At 42.2% G+C, this 23,507-nt stretch overlaps 2 protein-coding genes across 2 annotated transcripts in view; both read left to right on the forward strand.

Moving 5' to 3' along the window:
- Window positions 1–56: 56 nt before the first annotated feature.
- LOC126397940 (ubiquitin-conjugating enzyme E2 W) lies at window positions 57–12,174 on the forward strand. The gene is made up of 6 exons (XM_050057035.1): window positions 57–132; window positions 957–1,048; window positions 6,049–6,151; window positions 9,422–9,577; window positions 9,666–9,741; window positions 9,831–12,174. Exons 1-6 carry the CDS (start codon window positions 118–120, stop codon window positions 9,842–9,844), a joined length of 456 nt encoding a protein of 151 aa, XP_049912992.1. The 5' UTR covers window positions 57–117; the 3' UTR covers window positions 9,845–12,174.
- Window positions 12,175–13,284: 1,110 nt separating this feature from the next.
- stau2 (staufen double-stranded RNA binding protein 2) overlaps window positions 13,285–23,507 on the forward strand; it is a 127,556-nt gene continuing 117,333 nt past the window's right edge. The window contains exons 1-6 of the mRNA XM_050057025.1: window positions 13,285–13,332; window positions 13,488–13,544; window positions 15,398–15,605; window positions 15,787–15,917; window positions 16,187–16,346; window positions 18,685–18,820. Coding sequence (XP_049912982.1) covers window positions 15,407–15,605; window positions 15,787–15,917; window positions 16,187–16,346; window positions 18,685–18,820 — 626 coding nt within the window. The 5' untranslated portion in view covers window positions 13,285–13,332; window positions 13,488–13,544; window positions 15,398–15,406. The remainder of the gene's footprint in view (window positions 13,333–13,487; window positions 13,545–15,397; window positions 15,606–15,786; window positions 15,918–16,186; window positions 16,347–18,684; window positions 18,821–23,507) is intronic.

A 23,507-nucleotide genomic window follows, 5' to 3' on the forward strand; every position in this document is an offset into this window, starting at 1 on the left:
TCTCGGTTTGACTGACTGCACATCACCGGCTTGTTTTCCTCTGTCAAAACAACTCCTGTCACGTGACCGCCTGACGTACAGTCCTCCACTCTGCGCTGATGCAGGGGGGTTTCCATCATGGCGTCGATGCAGGTAAGAATACAATTGACAGCGATCGCATATTTATTATCTACCTGACCTTCAGTCTGCTTTTCCCGTGTAGTTTATCAACCACTTCGTTTACGTGCGTGTATTTGATCGAAGTCGTGCTGACATTTAAAGTAAAAGCGACGAAACTGAAGCGAAACTGTTCCGGTTTAGCCTGGTGTTTGCTAGCAACACAACCAACGTTAGCATCATCACCAACAGAGCCAAGTCAGGGCTAGCTTAGAAACCGGACTGGCGGTGTATTTTTACCACAGCAACACATACACGATAATTCAAGGACTGTTACGTTATGAGTTAATATTTATAGCGTTTTAAAATGAGTGCTAGCTGCTGTTAGCTGGCGTTAACGTTAGCTAGCTAACGAGACAGTGCGCAGATTGAGCAGTTCTAGTTTCCTCTCGAGCTGAACAGGTGCATCGCTTCCTTAAGATAGCTGTGTTAATGGAGTCAGATGTATCTAATGTAGGAAAACATCAAGTCTACTTTATAAATTATTTATTCATAAGCTATGTGTAACACTTATCATTTCACGTGTCACAAACCGCCTGCATTAGCTTATGTAGTAAACGAGTCCCATCAGTCAGGGTGGAGTTTTAACGTTACATTTAACTACAAGTGCAGTTAGCGATGTAAGCTAGCAATACAGATATGTCATACATCCAAACATTGAGATATTTAACGGTGGTTTTCTACACATTAAATTTCTTTTCCACTTCCCTTTGCCATTGTTTTATTATACTTTTTCTGTGAGGCTATATTTCAACATTTTTACGTGTGGTAGAAACCCCAAAAAACATTGTCTCCAACAGAAAAGGCTACAAAAGGAGTTATTAGCCCTGCAAAATGATCCACCCCCAGGAATGACGCTGAACGAGAAAAGTGTACAGAACACCATCACACAGTAAGTAACATATCAATTATGTTTATTACAAGTGATTAATTTGCTTCATCATAGCAGCAGTTTAAACACAGCAAACATATGGACACTATTATAATGTTTGCATCCTTGAATGAACACAAATCTAATGTGTCTTCCATCACTATAATATGGCAGTGTGATGCACATGTCTGGCACAGCTCATGTAATTAGATAACATTGCATTAACAGTAGTAGGAGGTATTATAACACAGAGTTCTTGGAGCATCAGCAGCGACTGGTGAGGATGAATCGGGGTCAGACCAGTGACTGGCAGCTCTGGCCCCTCCGTAGAGTGTCTCTAATGCACAGTGTCACTTCATCCTTATAAAATATTTAACGGTTGGCATGCAGGAGTTGGGCTAGGGTAGCAAGGAACAGAGGCTGCCTCGCTGACCTTTCTGTCTGGGTGTCTTGGTGTTCCCTTAAACGCCCGAGATTATGTGAAGCGAGTGAGTCAAATTGTGTCTGATAAGCAGTCAGGATGAACTAAGTTGTGGTCCTGTAAATGGATTCGAGACAAATCTCTGGCTGTCATTCAAGTGCCTTTCAGGTGCGCAACATTGACTTTCAAAGTTAGTGCCTGGTCAGAGTCATTGCCAGGGCATTTTTGCTGGATTGTAAAGAGGCAGGACATGTTGCAGTGCTTGTTCGTAGTTAGTAACAATGGAAGATCCATTACAATGGCATCTCCCTCAATAGATAACAATCACTTAGGCAGACTGGATGAATGCTCTCTGTTTTGCATGACTGACAAGTCTACGAACCAGTTCAGCTAGCTTCCTCGTTCACTGCATCCCAGGTTTGAGATGATATGTATGGGTGTGTCTTTTGTCTTCAGTTCTGAAGTTGAAACGAGCCTGGGTTTATTTTTTTGTCATGGTGATTGACAGCAGTAGGGATTTACAAATTATTATTATTAAGCGTGTCCCAGTGGAGCAAGTCAGATACAAATGTCTGTGCTTACTTGACATTCAGGTTAGCCTTATCCTTTAAAACAAACAAACATGGAAAAAGAGCTCACAAGTGACAGTGCTGTACGTGTGGCGCTGATAAGGTGACTGTGTTTTTGGTTTTATAGCTTTTGTTTATATAGTACACTTTGTTTCTCTGTGCTGCTCGTTAGATTATCTTTCAGTTGAGTGTATGATAGTGCAGTTGCTGTAATGAGTCAGCCATTACAAACTAGTAAACTGCTGCTATAAAGCTTTGCAGTCTCATTTGTACTCAATTTTCCCCCACTTTCACTAAATGGCTCGGTGTTATTTTTGTTGACTGGATCATGTGACCACCAGGCTATAAGGAATTTGAGCAAGTTGAGCATAGTGTCCTTGGAGTCCTTGCCTGTGATGAGCGTGGGTGGCATCAGGTGTACTGCAGCATCATGTACAGTGATACTGCTGCCTCCCTCTAAGCTCTACTTCCTGAGGAAAACATTGGACTCTCTAAGGGTGAAGTTATTAACAGGGTTGACCTCGTATGTAGGACTGAGTGATCATGTGCTCGAGGCTAGATCTGAAAGAGACACAAGGCAATAAACCCAAACAACAGCCACAAGTCTCTTTGGTGACCTATCTGCACTGCTCGCCTGGAGGAAATTAGGGCAGAGATTGTGATGCAGCCATCAGTGTTCCTTTTTCTTCTCCTCTGAGCAGACAGTCCCCATTAATGTTCTGCACTGGACATTAATGTTTGGCCTTTTTTTTGCCAGGGTTTTCAGGGTTGTAACCGTAGAGGTATATTAAGCAGGTAGTCTGTCCTTCATCCCAAAGATCCGGGATCAAGCCCCTGTGTTTACAGTCATCTCCCACTCTGAGCAAGACATTGAATCCCTCCCAGCCCAGTCAGCACAGTTCTCTAGCCAGGCTATAGAGGCGAAAATGGATTGAGTCCGCTAGATCAATAGAGTATCACATTATTACTAAACCGCTGTCATAACCCAGCTGAATATTGAATGTCACCGAAATGAGTCAGACTAAAAGCCTTTGATTACACACTTACTGCAGCGTTGGCAGCACACACTTTGTATGATCCTTTTCTAATGATAATGAGATGTGATCTGTGCAAGTCGTTCTGTACATGTTTCTAACTCATCTACTCCAGAACGATGAGATAGTGCGTACAACATGTTATTAATCAGTAGTAAACGAGTGAGGCCCTGATCACACAGAAAGCGTTTTGCAGGTTGCAGTTTTTAATTGAACGCCACTTGTAAAAAAAACAAAAAAATCACATGCTGTGCCTTTTTATTGTTGCCAGGCAACCACCCCATCACCTCCTTACCCTCACCTTCCTGTGTAATCAATCTACCGTTTATTAAGTTATTTATTTTATTTCACAGTAATTAGAAGCTAGTCACTAAAATGTTCAGGCAGAGGGTACTTGCTTTAGCTCTGGTTGAAGATGAGAGGCTGTCAGCAAATAGTTTGTTGGGCATAGAAAAACAGATCTGTGTGGGTACATAAGACCCCAAGACAGAGGGTGGATCACGGGGAGTACCAGTTGGTCCAGGAGCTTCTCCTCGATGATGGCTGTTTCCAGGCATATTTTAGGATGTCTCAGGGGCAGTTTGACAACCTGCCGTCTGTCGTCAGGCCTAGCTTAACAAATAGGAATACTAACTACAGGGAGTCTATTGGTCTTGCCGAGCGACTGAGTACCACCAGTTTCTCCTCCATTGTTTACCAACTGTAAACTTGCTGTTGTGACACCACAGAAGGCCCACCTCTCGATTAATCCGATTGGACAATGGAAATACAGTGGAGATAACGTGGGCTGCTTTTCTGCTCTTAGTTGAAGTTTTTTCTATTTGAGGAGTTCCGAGTGCTCTGGCAAAAATGCCAGGTGCCTAGAGCGCAGAAACATGAGGTGCATAGCGACACAAAAACAGCGAGCAAAAAGCTTCATCCTCATTAATACATTTACAAAAAGTCGCCTCCAGCTGCTAAAACGCTCTCTTTGTGATTGGGGCCTAAAAGTCTAGGACCACTCTAGCAGCTCTGCAGGGTTTAGGCATTTACCAAGTTCTAGGGTTACAGCGGTGTACCGGTTTCACGTTATGCCATCATGGTATGAAAACTGATGGTTATCATACCATGTGCATTTGCTCCCCTGCATGTGCACGTCTCCTTTCCTCCTCGACTGCTTGTCAGACTTGTCAGATATACGGGTAAAGTGTTTGCTCAACCCCCCTAAAACCCTTTTGTTTTCATTCCCTTAGGATCACTGTAACTACTGATAATGATAATAATAATAGTGAAAATTGTGTAACAAAATATACTGTGATACCATGGAACCGTGATATTTCCTGAGAAGGTTATCATACCTTGAAAATCTCATTCTTTTCCAGCCCTACCATTTGCTAATCAGCACATAACACGAAACATGTCTAGCTGCAGACACGTTTTGTCATGTTAGCCCCTACAAACTCCGCCCACCACTAGTACAAGACAGACCCACCAACGCGACTGTTATCTAAAGCCTGTTACAAGGCGACATTGTAGTGAACAAATTTGAGGCCAAATGTTGCAGCGATCCACGTGTAGTCATTATACATGAAGACGTAAGTCATCTTTTAAGTAGTGGGATGTAACCCTTCCCATTACCCTAACTCTACCTTAACTCCCTCTCTCTTAACCTAACACTTCATGGCTAGCTAAAGGCTAACTTTTGTGCGTTCGGAAATACTCACTCCAAGTACTGGCTTATACTCTGACTCAAACTGGACAGTTCATACATTCGGAGCACTGTTGGAATGTAATGTTGGTTTATTCAGAACACCACACTCCAGAGTACGCAGCAGACCATACTCTGGGCGCTCTCTGTCTTGGGAGTTGGGGCAGCAGAGTGCCAAATGGAATAAATGTGTGCTTAACTTAATGGTTTGTTAATTCATGTAGCAATAGAACACTGTGTTTCCTCGAACAACAGTGCTCTGATTCAAGCGTTGAGCATCAGATTGGATTCATGAACACACTCTTCTAGGCTAAGGGGTGAAGGGGGCTGATCATGGACTGACGTGTAGGTATGCTTGGCGAGTCATGTAGCTAGTGGGTGGGTCACGTAGCTGCTCTAGCCGCACACTCGGGTAACACAAAATACAGCTGACGGGAGTATCAGTAGTTTTGCAGGTATTTGATCATAATGAAACATCAGCGTATTGGACACATTGAAATTTTGACTTGATGTTGGTGCTAGATGAAAAGTCAGGGGGACACAGAAATTATTATTATTCATCCTGTGGGGGAGACATGAAAGTATGTACCAAATTACATGGCTACACATCCTATAGTTGGCTAGACAGAACGATATTCCAGTATCATGGTGGCACGAGAGAAGTCAGGGAAAGGTCACAAGGATAAACCATTTGGGCACCATGAATGTCAGTTTCATGGCAATCCATCCATAGTAGTTGAGATATATCAGTCTGGACCAAAGTGATGGACGGACCAACTGACACTGCCCTTCCAAAGCCATGCTACTAGCATGCGGAAAAGATAAAAAATGCAAGCACAACCTGTATTGCTGAAACCCATCTCCTCCCAAAACACAGTAAAGGTTTGTCGTTAAAGGAAGTGTTAACCTGATATGACCTGACAGGAGGAATTCAGGTCTTACGTGTTCCATTATCTGAAAAATGTTTTGCAACAGCCTTTTAAGTTGTCAAAGGGTGTAGAAAATGAAAAACAGCATTGAAAAAATCAACTGCTCCAACTCTCAGTTGGTATTTCCAAACTGCTGGATGCTTTGGTTATTTAAATGTCAGAGTGAAAACCTGAGTGCACTTGAAACAGCATTTAAATTCAAAACCTCTCACAAATCCATTTATTCAGCCAGGGGAAACCAGTGGCTCAGAAAGCTAACTAACCTCTGGGTTAAGGACTCAGAACAGGGCCGCTCTATGAGGTCATGAGCGGTAGCCTAAACTGTTTGATCTTTTTGTTTGAGTGAAATGTCTGTGTTTCAGTATTGTGCCTTTCTTTCAGGTGGATTGTAGACATGGAGGGAGCGCCTGGCACGCTGTATGAAGGAGAGAAATTTCAGCTGCTTTTCAAATTTAGTAGTCGATATCCTTTTGATTCACCTCAGGTAAGCACAATTTGCTCTGCAACCATCAGTGTGTGTCTTTATGTGGGTATATGAGAAGCACTCTGTCTTGTTCTCGGCTTGAAAAGCGTTATGTAAGTGCAGTCCATTTACCATTTTGTCTCAAGGACCTACTGTAGAGAGACTTGTCTGCTTCGACCATGACGCACAAGCTGCTGCGCTGGGTGTGGACACCAATGATGAACAGACCAAGAATCTGGTTCCATTTAGCTTCAAATACACTGTTGGCTTTCCCGACTGAATGTCCAATAAGTTCGTAACTATTACAGTGGTTCCCAAAAGTGAATCATGTGCTGCTGGTACAGTGTCCAGAGGTGCCCTTTTCCAAAATAAAATCAAAAACTGAAGACCAGTGTAAACAATTCTCTCTATCCACTGTCTGGATGCCTGCTATAATCACATGAAACACATTGGCTCTGCAGTTGTTAGTGGAATGGAAACATTGGGGCCAGGAATCACTGACAGAGACACCAGTGCAGAGCTCCCACTGAAGCCACAGTTGAGGGGATTAGTTTATCCCAACAATCTTGTTTAACTCATTAGGAGCCTGGCCAACTAAAAATAGAGAGTGAGTAGGTGTAGAGAAAATTAGATAAACCTAGCTAGTAGTATCCTCTCAAATAGGAAGGGCAAGCTGTCAAAGTGGCCTTCTGTTGGATTCGTCTTGGGGCCCCTGAGGGAACTTGAGTATTGACGGCCACAGTGTGTTATTGGTTGTGGTAATTCAAACAAAACAAAACAAACACTGTGACTGTGTGGCCTACTGGAGCTCAGTTGATAACGTTTAGATTAACAGCTTGTAGGTTATGCATCTGTGGAGCTTTGTCTCAGAGGTCTTTTTTAATGCTTTAGTTTCAGTTTTCAATTTTACAGTGACTAAATAAGTTGAAGGACGTATAAGGAAATAAAAGGAAAAGCAGAACCCAAATAGTACAAAATTAAAAGGTATCAGCCAGTTTATAAGAGGCAAAGAAACATGAATGAATTAATCATTTATTAATTGCGTTCAGTGCCACACATACTTATGTAGTGAGGCAGGTCAGAGTCCCTGTGGATGTGGGTAATGTGACACTGTGCCAAGAAAGGTCCCCAAATTCTCTCTGATCTACTCTGTGAATTGAATTTTTGCAGACGCAGTCTTTCCATTCACGTAATAGACAACATGTCCTCGAGCCAATGTGCGTAGAAGCCCTTTTGCACCTAATTCTGTTACACAAGAAAGCCTGCAGGTTTTCTACCAAAACATCCAAAACATGCCACATTTATTTGTTTGCCACGCTCTGAACACAGCATTACCCAGCACGTTACAACACACTTTTGTCTGCAGCTCTGTCGACAATGTTATATATGTGATTGGTTGTAATTTTTAATGATGTCTGAAGTGTGTGTATGTGAATTTCCATTGCTGTGTACCAATCAGAAGCAGTTCTTTGCACTTCAGTTTTCAGTGATGCATTTGTCAATCAGAAACAGTAACTAAACCAATCACTAAATGAATAATGAAAACTGATTGTGTCCAAGCACCGAGGGTGAACTAAATTTTTATTCATCTATAAGTGCTGGGAACAACTATCAGAATTTCCGTGGGAGACCATAGTGAGGACGCATTCACACTGGCGCTATTTGGTCCGCTTTAAACGAACCCTGGTTCACTTCCACGGATAGTTAGGTTCGTTTGGAGTGGTGAGAACGCTCATTCGAACTCTGGTGCGGACCAAACAAGTGAACCCTGGTCCACTTGAAAACTGGGTGTCTCGGTTTACTTGCAAGGGAACTCTGGTGCGGTTTGCTTGCAGCCGGAAATGTAAATGGACTATCCAGTGAACCAAAAAGAGGAAGTCACATAGAGTGCAGTGCATTTTGGGTAGGAAATAAACAAAGCCAACAGTGTGAACCGGGAGAAGCAAAGTAAAAAAAGAAAAGGTTGGAAAATGTCAGACGTGGAGTAGTGAGGAGGTGCAGACTGCATAAATTTGGTGTTGCTCCATTGTGTTTGTGGTGACCAAGCCGGCTGAAGGGGATGGATTTCCGTTTTCGGTCCTGGCCAATTGATGAGCTGGGTTTTCTACTTCTCATGCTTTTTGTCTTCCTGGTCAGTGGTCGTTTCGGGCAATACTGCCCCCAAACGTGCAGCTGTTGGAACTGTGTGACGTTGTCCAGGCGGTTTGGTTCGCTTTAAAAAGTGCAGTGTGAAAGTGAACCGAACCAAATGAATGAAATTTTTCCGCATTCCCCGCCCAATCGAACCAAGTCCCCCGGACTATCCTGGTGTGAATGCACCCTGAGTCCTTATGTGGTGAACGCAGAACAAGCCAGATGACGACCCCCTGGTTTTGGCTGCAAAGCTGCCGTATTGCCTATTTAAATGAGTTGCAGTTAATTTTTAATCTGAGTGTACTTGCAAATTACAGTTCTGAGAAAAGAGACCGGATTTAAGTGAAATTATTTCCTTCAAATCAACAAAAGCAGCACACAGCAGGATACAAACATGAGTACACTGTCCAGAAGAGAAAGCAACATGTAGATTACCTACAGCACCTGTCTGCAAAAATCTCAGACCTCCGAGCTTTGTGTGTGTGTGACGTTTCAGTAAATATTTAGACTTGGTGTAAGCAAGGAGCTTTCCGTTGTGTTGATGTTTGGAGCAAAGTGTCAGCTTTACTCTCTGCTCCTATCTGTAACATTCATCCTGTTGCCCCCCCCTCCAGCCCCACGATGCACTCTCCTCTGAGGCCCTGTCTGGTGCCAGACTGCCTCAACCCATTGTTAGCCTTCATAACCACTCTGACTCCCCCTCATCTGTACTCCAGCACCTCCATCTTGAGTTTATGTATCTTCCTGTTCAGCCATGATTCTTGCGCCCTTTTACCACCTAATATTCCCTGATGCTTTTTATAGGACGTCTCCTTTTTTAAAAAAAATAAAACGTGTCTCCTCTCTCAGCCTCTCATTCTCTCTTCCCCTCTCTCACCCCACTGCGGCCCCTCTGTCCTAATCCCAGAGCCTCATGTCGCTGTAGAGGGCTAAGCCTGAGCTTATACAGCAAGTCTCATTATTTTCTGTCTTTAATGGAAAATAAAGCTCAACTTTTCTGCAGACAAGTGCTCTCCCAAGTCGTATCTTTGGCCACCAAAATGCCTTCAATTCAGTTTAAATATACCTCAAAACCTCGCCACTTTTCTAGGCTTATTATTGTGACATTTTTGGTAAATAATCTTAATAAGCGGTGATTTGTTTTTTTTTCTGTTGCAGGTAATGTTCACAGGAGAGAATATACCTGTCCACCCTCACGTGTATAGTAACGGTCACATCTGTCTATCTATCCTAACGGAAGATTGGTCGCCAGCCCTCTCAGTGCAATCAGTTTGTCTTAGCATTATCAGCATGTTGTCCAGCTGCAAAGAAAAGGTAGGACGAGACACATACAGTGATTCATGTAAATTATATGCTTGTGAAATGTTAACTCTAAACAGCCGTTTTGTTTCCTTCCCCGTAGAGACGACCGCCTGATAACTCGTTTTATGTAAGAACGTGTAACAAAAATCCAAAGAAGACAAAATGGTGGTATCATGGTGAGTATTTTCAACATCACACGGAAGTCACGCGTAAAAGCTTGTAAAGATGACGTCGTTTAATGCAATAATTTTGCTTGCCTCCACAGATGATACATGCTAATGTACAAACTTTGTAATAATCGTAGAAGAAAGAAGTCCTACTGACCTACGTAAAGCACTTTTTAATCATTCAGTCTTTGAACTCTGACCTTTGACTGGAACAATGGACACCACGCGCTGGAGGCTCTTGACTGCATTTCCCCCCCCGCCTGCGGGCAGTTGGATGCATGTTTCAGTCGGTTGTAAAATAAAGAACGAAAATACCGGAACGTTTTAGAGATGCACCCAGGACAGGTTGTTTCTTGGCAAAAAGCTAGTGATGCAGCGAGCGGGCAAGCAAGGTGGATTTGTAGTGAGATAATTATAATTCCTGTTTTAAGATTATTACTGTTACTTTTTTGTTTCGTGTGGGTGCATTTTAAGGTCCTTGTGTTGTGCAATAATAACTGATGGATGCATGCTTGGGCCTACAAAGAGAAATCCAAATCTAATCGTTTTCTGGAAGGGATCTGACCATCGTAACCCCAAGAAAATGCTTCATCTGTTTGTTTGTTCTTTTCTAATTATATGCACTGTGAAAGTATCTAGATTATCAAGGCACTATTAGTACGATATTCCCAACTTGCAGTTGTGCTGTAAGCAGTCCTCCACTTATTTATCAGGTTAAAGGGTTTTCAGTTTATAACCACTGTATCAAGAGTAAAAACAGTTTATTTTTTTCTTCATCTTCCAACCTGAGAGCTGGTGAGCAGCTCGCCGTGCTGTTGGTCGATGTGTCGGTACAGATAGGAGTTAAACAGGTAAGATGCGAGATCTCTTCGTGGGCCGGTGACCTCGGAGTACGTCTCCTCGTAACGTTGGGCTGAACTCGTGTAGTGTTCACTCGTCCAGCCTTGAAGATGCGCAAGCGGCCTCTCTTCCGTTTAAAGAATGTCTGCAAGAGAACATTGTCGCACGATCCATTTTTATTTGTATGATACCGTTTTTTTAATTTCATGCTTTAATCTTCTAAAAATGTTTGATTTTAAATGTCGAGTTCTTTTTTTTTTTTGTACTGTTTTTCAACTAGCTGATACTTTGAAAAGGGGGTGGGTTGTTTTGATGAGTCAGTATATTTTGGATTTTTTTTCTTTATTTTGTATTTGCTATTTAATTTAAATCCTCAGTTTTGATCTCCAAAATGGTAACGAATGACGAAAAAGGAGAGTCTTTATAGAAGCTGTAAAGACAAGGCTTTTTGTGATTCCCCCTGGTCAGAGTTTTGGCTCAGGTACTTTTTTCAATAAAGAGATCACCTCTAAAAAGATACCTATCAGATATTTTGAATTTAACTATATTTTCACCAAAAGAGACTGTTATGTTGTAAACTTATAACATGTCTGAAACTATTGTGTATATAAGTCTTTAAATTGTTGAATAATGTGAAAGAAATTAGCAGAGGATGCATTTACTTTATAGCAGAATGATAATAGGAGTGCTTTATTTCATTGGAAGTTAGTCTGCATCTTTTGCTAATTAGGATGTGTACAGTCAGCATCGAACACTACTGTTGGTTAAAAAAAAAAAAAAAGTTTAGTAGTTTTACAGTGGGGGTGCATGCAATTTTAAACCCTACTTTTTCTTATTGGCATCAGACATTGTGACAACTTTTAGTCTTTCCATAACTTAGGTAATGGTTCATGGGGTGGATATTACGAAGCTCACCTCCAGAGGCTGTGTGGCTCTTTGTCATTTCAGACTGTAATCACTCCATTCCTAAAGAAATGTTTATCGCCATCCAGTCAGAGATACTTGAATTTTCCATCTTGAGTTTGTTTGTATTGCATTTTGCTTTTTTTTCCCAGGGTCTAGCTGAGTTTCTTGAATGAACATGAGTGAATGTGATGATACTCTATACTGTAGAGGAGATTACCACGGCACATCGCTATCTCAAAAATTATATTGATAACTTAAAGACATCTATTTAACCAATGATTTTTTTTTTCTGTTAGCTTCATTGTAACGGTCTTGTCTGCTGTCACCGTGCTGTGAGGAAAAAAGACGAGAAAACGATTGTGTAAATGCAGTCACAACAGCATCTGTGTGGGGGACGAGACGCCTTCACCCAGTGGGCAGTAGATCAGAAGAGATTTGAAAAAAAACATTTGAGTGGAAATGTTACAGGAGTTTGGATGTGACATGTTTTTATTATTTTTTTTTCTTATAGGTTTTTATTTTCCTTTTCAATGTGGTTTGAACTCTTAGCTTGCAGGTTGTTGTGAGTGATCAACACTAATGAGGGTGTGTTATTTATATTTGAAATTTTGTTCTGGGATGTGCAAGCTCCATGTTATAGGTGCCTGTTCATTTTCATAATCAATAATAAAAGCAAAGATTCACTTTTATTCAACCCTGGTTTGCACAGTGTTTGAATATATAAGGATGCTGCAGCCCTTCACAGTGTATCTGAGATGTCACAGTTGGCAAGTCTACACACATAAATGGTACAACTATCAAATTTATGAAGCAATCTTTGCACTTTAATGCATAAAAACGTCCCTTTTTTAGTATGTTATGCACACCATGAACCATGTGACATTACATTTAGCTAACAGTCATTGAAAAAACATTTAATGCTGATCATTTAGGTTGGCTAAACCAATAGGAAAGGGGTTTCTGAGATATGAATTCTTATACTTTACTGCAGGAAAACAAAAGCCATGGATGCAATCATCACCCTCTGCTTAGGCCAAACTGCATTTATTTTTTCTTACCTGCATAAAAAGGTGTCTATATTTAATCTTTATGAACATTAAGTGTTTGTATATGCTATAACTTTGTAAGCACAACAGCCATAAGACAAGAAAAGGTTATATAGCAGCACCATCTAGTGGTTTCTCCACAGGAGTACTTATGTCAAATCTCAGATGATCCACATTTTCTGAGCCAGTTACCACATTTTGAAATAATAAAAAAGATTCTCACTGGAATATATGTGGGCCCTCTCCAGCTGTGGGACCCCAGAGTCATCACTATTTCTCATTTAACACTGAGTGCATGTGGTTTCTTGCATCAAGAGCTTGGTGACACTGAGTCCAAACCTTGTGGTGTTGAGGTTTGTGACACACTCAACCATAGGCTTCATCAATCAAACCAAGGTAAACTAATGTCCTATAAAGAGTTTGTAAGCAGGGGCATTGAATCCTACAGGCAGCAGGGTGATCTGCTCAGTCTAGCTGTAGGTTTTATAATTAACCTCACCATTAGAGCCATTGAAGTAGCCTTTCTAAGAAACAAAAATAGGCCTAATTATGGACTTTTATTATTTTTTGTAAAATCAGAGTCTTGCATGACTTGTTCCTGTGTAATGCACCCTTTTAAAAAGAATAATCAGTCAAACTAATCCGCATGAATCCCCTGTGTGCAGAAAACAAGTTTGAAGAGGTTCATTTTTGTTCTGAATCAAAGTTGCACTGCTCCAGGCTCTGAGGAAGCAAACCAGGACTGAACCATTCGCATCGCCGCGGGGGTGGCCGATTCATTCAAGAGACACCTCAAACTGTTATGATGGTAAGTTAGCGATATGCAGCACTAAACACTGGCCACATACACGAATCACAATCTTTATAAATGAAGTATAAAAATGACTGGTGATTTGCCTCAAATTGGACGTTTCATTTTTTTTACCCGGACAAATAACGTGGTCTGTTCCCTCTTCCATCCAGTTCTCTTTAGTGTTTGCCAATGTCGGAGGTGTAACTGGGGTCTGGCCCTGGACAAAGGTAAAAAATACCCTAAAATATTTGTCCCTTTGTCGTCGGATAGTCTCTGGAGTATACGCCACGCTGTCGCCGGTCCGTGTATCACGTTGCAGCGGGCTGAAATCCCCCAGACTTTCGTGGAGGATGGGGCGGTATGGAGATGCTAGCAAGAGGGGTGCTCGGCCGATCAGCCATGATGAGCGTTAACCGGCTAAAGTAGCGTTGCTGGAGGCGGCTAAACGCTGTATATTCACCGGGAGAAATCACAGCGACGTGTTCGTGACAGCACGCATGCTTGCCACTTCTGTTGGTTTGTTTTTAGGAGCTGACATTTGGAGGAAACGCCGTTTTGTCCGTTGGTAACGTTAGCTTCCTGCTAAGCTGGACACAGGCGAAGCAGTAATGAAGGTTCAGGGGTTGCAGACAGCCCTGTAGCTGTGTCAGTCAACCCTAACGTACCCACCACCTCTGTGTTCAAGTTACTGTGTGGGTCACCCATGCACTCGGGCTGCTATTTATGCATGTTACTGTGAGAGTGCAAGAGAAAAGCAGGAAACATAGAGACCCCGAGGAGCTCAGGGGCACGCAAGATGCAACTAAGATTTATACACAGGGCGAAATGGACCGCATGCATTGCATTATGGTCATAAATCAGAGTGTAGATTGTACTTTATTTGAGGGATGTGGTTGATATCAGTTGGTTTATGGACATGGCACTGCTCTGTTGTTTACACCAGCGATGGCTCTCAGCTGTAAACAATGGCCACAGTAAACACCTGTAATCATGCTTTCAGGAATCAGAAAACTGTCTGCAGTGACCAATGTGATATTGAACACCTGTCTGAATTCAAACTATTGACTAAAGAAGAAGATATTTATTTTGTCATGCACTCAATTAAATGATTTTATAGATTATTTCATGGTGAAATGGTGATTGGAGACGGTGTCCTTCACCTGCCAGGTTCAAAGCCAGCATATCACAAACACAAAGTGTCCAAGTGCAGTGCCCTGAGTTTCTCCACACTCCAGGGGTCCAGCTCTGCGTCTTACCCTTTGCTCTGACCTCTGTGGGGACGTGAAAGAATTTCCCTCATTTCCCTTCAGTGCCTGCCACATATTAATGTGAACCCGTAGTGGAGAGCCATCTTGGCAAGACGTTGTGACACAGTTTGTACCTTTATAATTAATTTATTACATTTGACTAATTCTCTCTCCATCCTTTGTTGATGAGAAACACATGGCGGTGTATAATGTTACTTATGTTGCATATCCACAGGCCGTGACCTGCGCGTGGTTGCATCCACCAAAATTTAGCATGCGTGCGTGCATAAAAAGATAAAGTTAATATGTGTTTTGTTAACTGTTGGACCGTCTCTTCTGTTCATGTTCGCATGTCTACCTCATGTAGGCCGTCATACCTCACTTTAGCTTCAAGTAAAATGTGATTGAACGTTCATTGTCTTGTTCGGGCTGCTATCACAGGATTCTCTCCTTTTTTCCGGGGAGCTTAGCAGCAGTAACATGAGCAAAGCTCCTTCAAATAAAGGTTCATTGTCTGGGTGAATTAGCTGCCAGTGGATCAGAATGTGAGATAGGCCTGGGGCTGCTCAGTTTGAAGTCTGTTCTCCAGGCTTTGCCCACAGAAATCTGTCAAATGACAGCGCGCAGCTCTAAATTGTGCAGCTACTGGTTTGGAATAAAGTTAGCCTGAGCACACGTGCAGACAGTTGCATGCTTAGTGATGCACACTTCATTATTGACTTCTTTTCTTATCAAACAACTCCCCAGTCTATTTAAAGTGGTATGATGAGTTTCAATGATTAGTGTGTTTCTAAATAAAAACTTTAAAGTTGTTAATTGCTGTTGGGTTTCAGGAATAGAGCATGGCTCAAGTGAAAGTACAGACCTCAGCACCCCTGGCTGGTCCTGGCCTCTCCCCCGGAGTTCCCCCGACGGCCATGGCCAGCCCTGGATCCCTGGGTCTGCAGCCCTCCGTCAACGGCACAGGCCCGGCCCCCACACCCGCCTGCCCTGCTCCTGCAGTCGGATATGGGGACGCCCCTGTGTCTGCTACATCGCCAGGTACAACACCAACAGAATTTTTTTTTTTTATCCATGATAATTAGTTTATTTCAGTTATATGATGTGTCACTCAATCAACTTAGAAAATGTGTGTTACAAATACATGGTAATTATTCATGTATATAGTTCTGTCTCTTGTACTGTAACCATGTTGCTCAGTACACCATGTTTTCTGTTTTAGGCCCGCCCCAGGAGAACATGGCAAACCCTAAAGAGAAAACTCCAATGTGTTTGGTGAATGAGTTAGCCCGTTTCAATAGGATCCAACCACAGTACAAGCTCCTCAATGAGAGAGGCCCTGCACATGCTAAGGTAAGGAATGGGGACGTGACACTGAAGTCTAAAGCTGTGTAGAAAAATTGTGCCCGGGGGAAAAAGGTTTTTCTAACTTAAGGAAAATGGGGACACCCTCGCAGTGATGCTTACTTACTTACTTACTTACTTTCAGATGTTTTGGTCCTTTAATAAATCATTATTGGTTATGCAGGATACAGCTCAGACTATGTGGGTTCCAAAGGGATGTTGGTAAAAATGTAGTTGCTGTCGGGTAATATTCCTCCCTCTGGGTGTCACTGTTCCAGATCTTCACAGTGCAGCTGACTCTTGGGGAGCAGGTGTGGGAGGCCGAGGGCACCAGCATTAAAAAGGCCCAGCACTCCACAGCTGCCAAAGCGCTGGACGAGAGTGTCCTTCCCAGGCCAGCGCCCCGCTCCCCTAAAGTGGACATCAACAGCAACCCAGGTACTGCAACGACAAGACGGTCTCATTGTGCTGGTTAATTTAGCCCCTTTCCTTAAGTGGAAAAGGTTACAGTCAACATTCATTCCAGAGACAAATTTCTCAGCAGTAGTCACAGGTATTTATCGGCTCAAGCTCCTGGTTGGCCATGCTAATTCTTGTCTCTTTTCCGGTGCAGCTGTCAGTAATTTCCTAGACTATTTGTCATCTCAGCCACAAATTCTGTCCATCTCCATCCAAGCAGCGCTCAAACATTGTTCCAAATTAGTCGGCACTGAGTTTGAAAGAGAGACTGAAAATGACAAATATAAGAAAGAAGCAACCACCGTCACTTTTTCACTGGCCTCCATACTGCTTTCTGCTGTTGGTAGAAAGTTTCCCTCGTGTTAGGTTCCTGGTTAGGTTTAGTAAAAAAGGTCATGGTTTGGATTAAAATGAAAAGATTTCTGCCAGAGAGGGGTTAGGGTTATCATATGCGCTGCTTTTTACTGTCTACTAACCATGTTTTCTGGTGTGTATTTGATACTGAACATGAAACAGAAAGGCAATCTTGTCTCTTGGCAATGGGATAGAAGCGTTTCGCCTACTTTACTGGGTGTTCTCTCATTTAAAAGATCTGTATATATGCGCTAAATTTGGTGAAAGTAAGAGGTAAAAGAATTTGCCTGTGATAACATTTAAATGCACTTGTTATTTAAAGTGCTAATCCCAGAATAGCTGATATCATACAGGTGCAGAATGGCTTTTTAAGTGAGGCAGAATGAATTGCTGAAAGCTACAAAGCCAGTTAATGTTTGCCATCAGCTCTAAATGCAGGATTTAGATCGGATTTATTTATTTTCCCCAGCTATAATAGTTTGAGTAAATGGAAACAGCCCAGAGTGCAAAGACAAATCCATGTCTGATTTCTGTTTATTCTTTCAAGATTTTTAAAAAATTTCAGCGGTGCCTCAGCTTCAGCTGTTGATAACAGATGCTGGCCGAGCAGCCAGACAACATAAGATAGGAAAATGACCTGTCAGAAAAAAAGTGGACCCTTTGAGCTTCTTATTAAAGTTGTCAATAGTGAGCTTAATTTTTCAGAGTAAGACAGCTGGTTGTGCTTGATGCTATTTGTACCATATTTTAACTTCTCCTCCTCGTTTGGTTAAATGGCAGATTGCATCCACTTCAGCGAGGATGGTTAACACTGTTTTCAAACGCCGAGCTGTAGTGTTGTCATGATACTGGCATTGCTAACTTCGATACAGGTCCTTGAAAAATATCGACAATCCATAACATTTTTGATACCAAGAGGAAAAACTGACACAGAGGGCATAAAGCTTACAATTTTTATTTAAAGTTCTGAGATATAACAAGGCTATAACTTGACAGCAATGACTTTTCTTGTCTTAGTTGGTAGCAGAGACCTGCAGTATTGAGATATTCAAAATTGATATCTATTAATAGATTGATATATTTAATAACACATCTGTGTTGTGGTTTAAAATGTTTTAAAAGTATTTGTTGTTCAGTTCTGTCTGTGAGCACTGTGCAATTATACCCTTACCAGTGAGTAACTCAACCACCTTATGTCAAAAAATCTGAACAGTTCCTTTAAGGACGCATTAGTGCCCTCTGCTGTTCATTTGCTCTTGAGCCAATTGTATTGGTGAAATAAGAAGGGAGTTGGAGAGGTCTCTGAAGTCAGAGAGCAGCGCTTTGCTTTAGGACCTCTCTACCTTTCATGTGTAAGTGTGATATAAAGAATAGGGCTGAGGTTAAGGGTGACTGGAGGACACGTGGTGAAGCATTTGCCTCTCTGTCTCCATTACTAAAGGAATGTTTCAGTATTTGGGTTTTTCACCTGGAGGAGGTTGACTTCCAGGCATAGCACTCAGGCCACTTGATATATTTAAAGAACCCATGTTCAGACCCTCTCAATAAAACCAAAGTGCAGGCTTGTGTTTTATCTCAGGGCCAAATTAATACCTTTTGCTCCTCTTACCTCTTCTGCCCTCTGTGGCATTGTTGTAGTGGAAGACCTCATAGCCAGCTTTTAATGGGATTAAGAAAACCCAGTAATAGGTTATGCAACATCAGCGGGTAGCTTTGGGATTAGCAGTGCACGCATCATACACAGTCAGATAGGCAAGTTTTTAGGTAGACGACAGACATGCTCATATGTTAACATGTTAGAGCACAATGTATTTGTGTTATATTCTAAAAGCCAGACATTTTCTTCTGCAATTTATAAGTTTTAGCAAAGTTTTATGATGCCAGATAGAAATATTTCATTCACATTTTGACAACTCTTAGTATTGCCCTGGGTTTAATCTTTTACATTTACTCCGATACACAGGCAGTATAACACCTACTGTGGAGCTGAATGGTCTGGCCATGAAGAGAGGGGAGCCAGCTATTTACAGGCCTTTGGATCCCAAGCCCATGCCCAACTACAGAGCTAACTACAACTTCAGAGGGATGTTCAACCAAAGGTAAGCTCCAAAAACTGAACTCACCCAGCTGCCTCAACTGTTGACCAGTTCACTCCCAAAGCTACGTAAAAAAAAACAATTGTCTTATTGTCTCAACAAAGGGGTAATATATTATGATAAGAGATCCTAAAGTAAAATCAAATGAATTTTTGTCAGCTCACTCTAGAAACAAGTCCCTGTCCCACTTTTAGTTTTGCCTGTTAATTCTGTAACCATCTGCAAATTTAATTTATGTAAGCAATAGGCAAATAGATATTTAGTTATTCCTCCACACTACAAATTTTCTGCACTACAGCATCATTTATTCAGATTTGGATTAACTCAGCCTGGTTATTCAACTGGATCTCAGCAGGTTTAACATCTGTTCTCATACTGTGTGATCCCCTATATTGGAAATCAACGCTGAAACTGTAGGTTAAGGTTTAGAATAGCATTGCCACGATACCAGAATTTAAAACTTAGATACAATACTAGTATAAAAACACAATACTCAACCTCTACCTCAACTTCTTCTGAAATTAGTTGCAGTGTTGGTACAGAAAAAGTCACTGAACAAACACCTCCTGATCATATGGTGGGTTTGTTGCTGGAGAAAATTCTGTAACAGCCACAGGTTGAGGACCAGTTGACTTCTTCCCCCTTTGTGTAATCTGTGCAGCCTTGTGTTGAAAATCTGATTGTAGATCTTTTTTATTAATAGCTTCAGTATCTCATTACATACCACATTACATGAGTGTGTCTAATGGAGGCATATCTCATCGTTTTGTAACAGCTTTGGTTCCCACATGAAAAACAGAGACTACTGTTTTTTAATTTATCCACCTTTTGGAAAGCTTCATTTGTGGAACAGATTGGTGGCTAAGACGCAGAGGGAAAGGAGAGCTCTGAGATTTATTTACCTCAGTTTGGACATGGTCTTGATATATTTTGGATGGCGTCAAACTGCAATGTGTCTTTGATCCCGTAGGCTCAGATGTGTGTCAGACATGGCCCTCCACTCCATATGTTTTCCTAACTGATGAATGTGGTGCCCTCACGGGGTCCTTTCGCACTCAGTCTCTGTCAGCGTCCTTTCTTCCCTTCGTTTTCTTTTGCTTTACTGGAGCCATCCAGCCATTTCCAAAACTCCATAAAAATGCCACAGTGGTGCAATTAATGATCTGCTCTCCCCCAGTGAAGGAATGTAACGTAGGATGTGTTTGACCGGCCAGGTACACCATGGTACTCTCAGTTAAGAAAGGACAGGATGCCACTTTTTGGGTTTAGTAGACAAGATCAAAAAATCATCTGCTAAGGAGGGTAGGAAAAAAAGAACGATTCTAAAGAACGTGTTTGAAAGGTAAAGCATAGATGCTGCAGCTTTACGTCTTCAAATGTTCAGCTTATCCTTTGTGACCATTTTTGGGGAATGTCCACTTGATATAAATATTGTACCATATTGGTTTACGGTGTTATTAATGTTCTAAATATTATGATATCATTTTAAATACTGAGGCAAGGTGACACGAGTTGTGCATACAGTTTACAGAAGCTGAGTTATGCGGCTCCAGAGGACACACTGTTCCTGAGAACATGGATAATTTCATAAAGCCAGTATTCATCCAGGTTGGTTTGATATGCATCGAGGAGACGTTAGGATCCCCTCCAGATGGCAGTGTTTCCTCATTTTAAAAAGCCTACAGCGCTGCTGTTCTAAGGTGATTGAGCACCCATTTTGTAACAGGCAAGGTAGGAATGTGGTGATTTAATATAGATTTCCAAAGGTATGGATCTCTACAGTGTAATCTGGAGTATATACGTGCAAAGCTTTGCTTATTAAAACACTTTAAACACAGAGGAACGTAACAGAGAAGCAAACATGTCTGTTTTGCTTGTTACATAAACTTTGGCTCATTAAAGTCCTATGGTAAGGTGTTCTGATGCCAAATGTGTGGGATTTATTTTTAAAATGTGAATGCGTTGCCAGAAGAAGCCAGTGATTCAATTGCAGTGTTGGGTAACTGAGTCTAGTCAGCAGACAGTCTAGCATCTGGCTCACATCTTCCACTATTTGATCCATGCAGGAACAAACAGGGGGTGAAAGACTAATGTCTGTGGGGTAGAGGAGAAAATCTGTTTTCCAGCATCTGTCTGTCAATGTCATATGTCACAGGGATGAGTTTCTAAGAGACAGGGTGTATCTGTTCCTCATGGTCTGTTTTGTTTTCTTACGCCGTTTTGTAAGGAAGAGAGAGGGGTGAGGGGATGTGTGTGCGTGTGTGTGTGTCTGAAACACAGAGAAGACGTTGGAGTATATATTATCCCAAGGTCACTTATGTTTTCATAAGGTCTCTTTCTTTCAGTGTAGTCGAGCCCTGGATTAATGAAAGCGAGACCTTCTGAATATGAATTCTCTTCATCAGGTGACTGACTATGTGGCGGAGTGACAGGCCATATCCACAATCAGTCACCTTAATGATGCTGCGGGGAAACGAAGGTTTCCATATGCCCATGTCCTTACCTATTATGATGAATAAGAGTGATCCGGAGTCATGTTGATGGAAAATCTTACCATTAAAAGGGCAGCCTGGCTCTGATCCATCAGCGCTCTAATCACCACCAAGACCAGTATTGATTCATTCAGAAAGTGCCCTGATGAGAAAATATGGCGATAATATGAAATGTGCATTTATCAGCGTCTTAATGAATCTTATTTATGGTGAAGGGCCTGTGCATAATTTCTTTCCATCCAAGTCCACGTTTAAATCAGCGATTCATCTCTGTTATCCTGCAGTCATGACCACGCCATTGTTCATTCTCAAATACTGAACATACCCGGGATGATACGTGTTTCTCGGCTTATTCAATCAGTGACGGAGCTGCTGTGAAGCATTACACTAAAATTCAGCCCAAATGATTCACATAAATATCAGTGAATCAGGAAAATATTTTTGTTATCAGGAAATGTGGTTGCGTCAACCTTTTCGTGGACAATCCCTGACTCCTGTGTTATCTTTGGAACACCTGATTGCAGTGACTCATACTGGGCTCCTCCAGTGTATCCATGGCGCTCCCAGCTTTCCCCTTGCTGCTGTGATCCCAGGGGGGCGGGGGCGCCTGCATCCTGCATTCAGTCACTGTTGGAATTTGGAGAGGACTTTCCCTGTTAGAGCAAAGCAAAACAGTCAGAAGCCGCCCAACTCCTCCCAGCCCTGATTTGGTTATGTCAGTAACATTATGTCAGCTGGAAGAACAGTGGGCTGAGTGACTGACTGGGGGTGCTTCGGTCTGTGACATTTCCCCCTGTGATGATGGTTCGGTACTGAGCTGGATGTTACTGCTTTCTCTGCTGGAAATGGAGAGGAGGAGTGGGTCACCTGTGATGCAGAGGATTCTGTACCTACAGTTTTGTTGTATTGACCTGTCTGGATTTTTACACCATTATGAGCGTGAACAGGGCTCCCATTTTTTTTAAAAGCTGCCCTAAGATATATTTGTATATGAACTTAAGACAAAATGACCACTTGTTACGTGTAAGGGGTCGCTCCTAATGATGATCCCACATGGAATATTAACCCGATCCTATATTTCCACTCAAATCTCAGAATCTTGGTCGCAGCTTATACTTTTGATGTTCCAACCCACATCTTTACTGTTTCAGTGACATTGCTCTTATCGACCTTACTTCCTGCTCCAGCAGTCGGGCTGGGTCTCTGTACTTGATATCTTTAAAGTATCAATTGTGACCCGGTACCACGTTGTATCATAATGTCTTTAATCAAACAATACTTGCATTCGATCCTTTTGTACTCTGGAAAAAAGACTAATTGTATAGTTTTGCACACAGCCAACTTCTGCAAGTGTTCGATGATTAAATGACCCATATAGTCTTACAGTCTGTGGTGTGGTGAAGTCCATCCATCCATTTTTAACGCTTATCTGATGTCGGGTTGCAGGGGTTCTCCAGAGTACCAAAGTACTTCAGACACCTCTCTCCCCAGCAACGTTTTCCAGCTCCCCCTGCAGGATCTCGAGGTGTTCCCAGGCCAGACGAGGTATATAATCTCTCCAGCATGTTCTGGTTCTGCACTGGGGCCTCCTACCAGTAGAACGTGCCCGGCCGGAACACCTCTAACGGGAGGTGCCCAGGAGACATCCTGATTAGATACCAGAACCACCTCAACTGGCCCCTTTTTATACAAAGGAGCAGCGACTTTACTCAGAACTCTCTCCGAATGTCTGAGCTCCTTAGCCTATCTCTAAGGCTGAGTCCAGCCACCCTTTGAAGCGAACTCATTTCTGCGGCTTGTATCCACAATCTCATTCTTTTGGTCACTACCCAGAGCTCATGACAATAGGTGAGAGTTGGGACGTAGATGGACCAGTAAATTGAAAGCTTTTCCTTCTGGCTCAGCTCCTTCTTCACCATGACAGTCCGGCGCAGCACCCACATCACTGCAGAAACCACACCAAACCGCCGATCCACCTCTCACTCCATTCTACCCTCACTTGTGAACAAGACTCTTTGCTTGGGGCAGTCACTCATTCCAAACCGTGTGTGTGGTGAAGCTCAGTTGGCTTTTCAGCGTGCGGAGATGCCACCAAATGAGCGTTGGTGGCATTTTATGCAACTGAATGCTCCCATTCACATGATGGATGCCGAATGAAGTTGAAGACGAAGGTATCAAATGAAGTTCTCAATTGGTAA

Source organism: Epinephelus moara, chromosome 11 (genome assembly GCF_006386435.1).
Source record: "Epinephelus moara isolate mb chromosome 11, YSFRI_EMoa_1.0, whole genome shotgun sequence".
NCBI classification, from domain to species: domain Eukaryota; kingdom Metazoa; phylum Chordata; class Actinopteri; order Perciformes; family Serranidae; genus Epinephelus; species Epinephelus moara.

Coding starts and splice junctions, on each gene's coding strand:
- LOC126397940 (XM_050057035.1), top strand. Junction 1,049..6,048: donor GTACAGAACACCATCACACA/GTAAGTAACATA, acceptor CCTTTCTTTCAG/GTGGATTGTAGACATGGAGG. Junction 9,578..9,665: donor TGTCCAGCTGCAAAGAAAAG/GTAGGACGAGAC, acceptor CCTTCCCCGTAG/AGACGACCGCCTGATAACTC.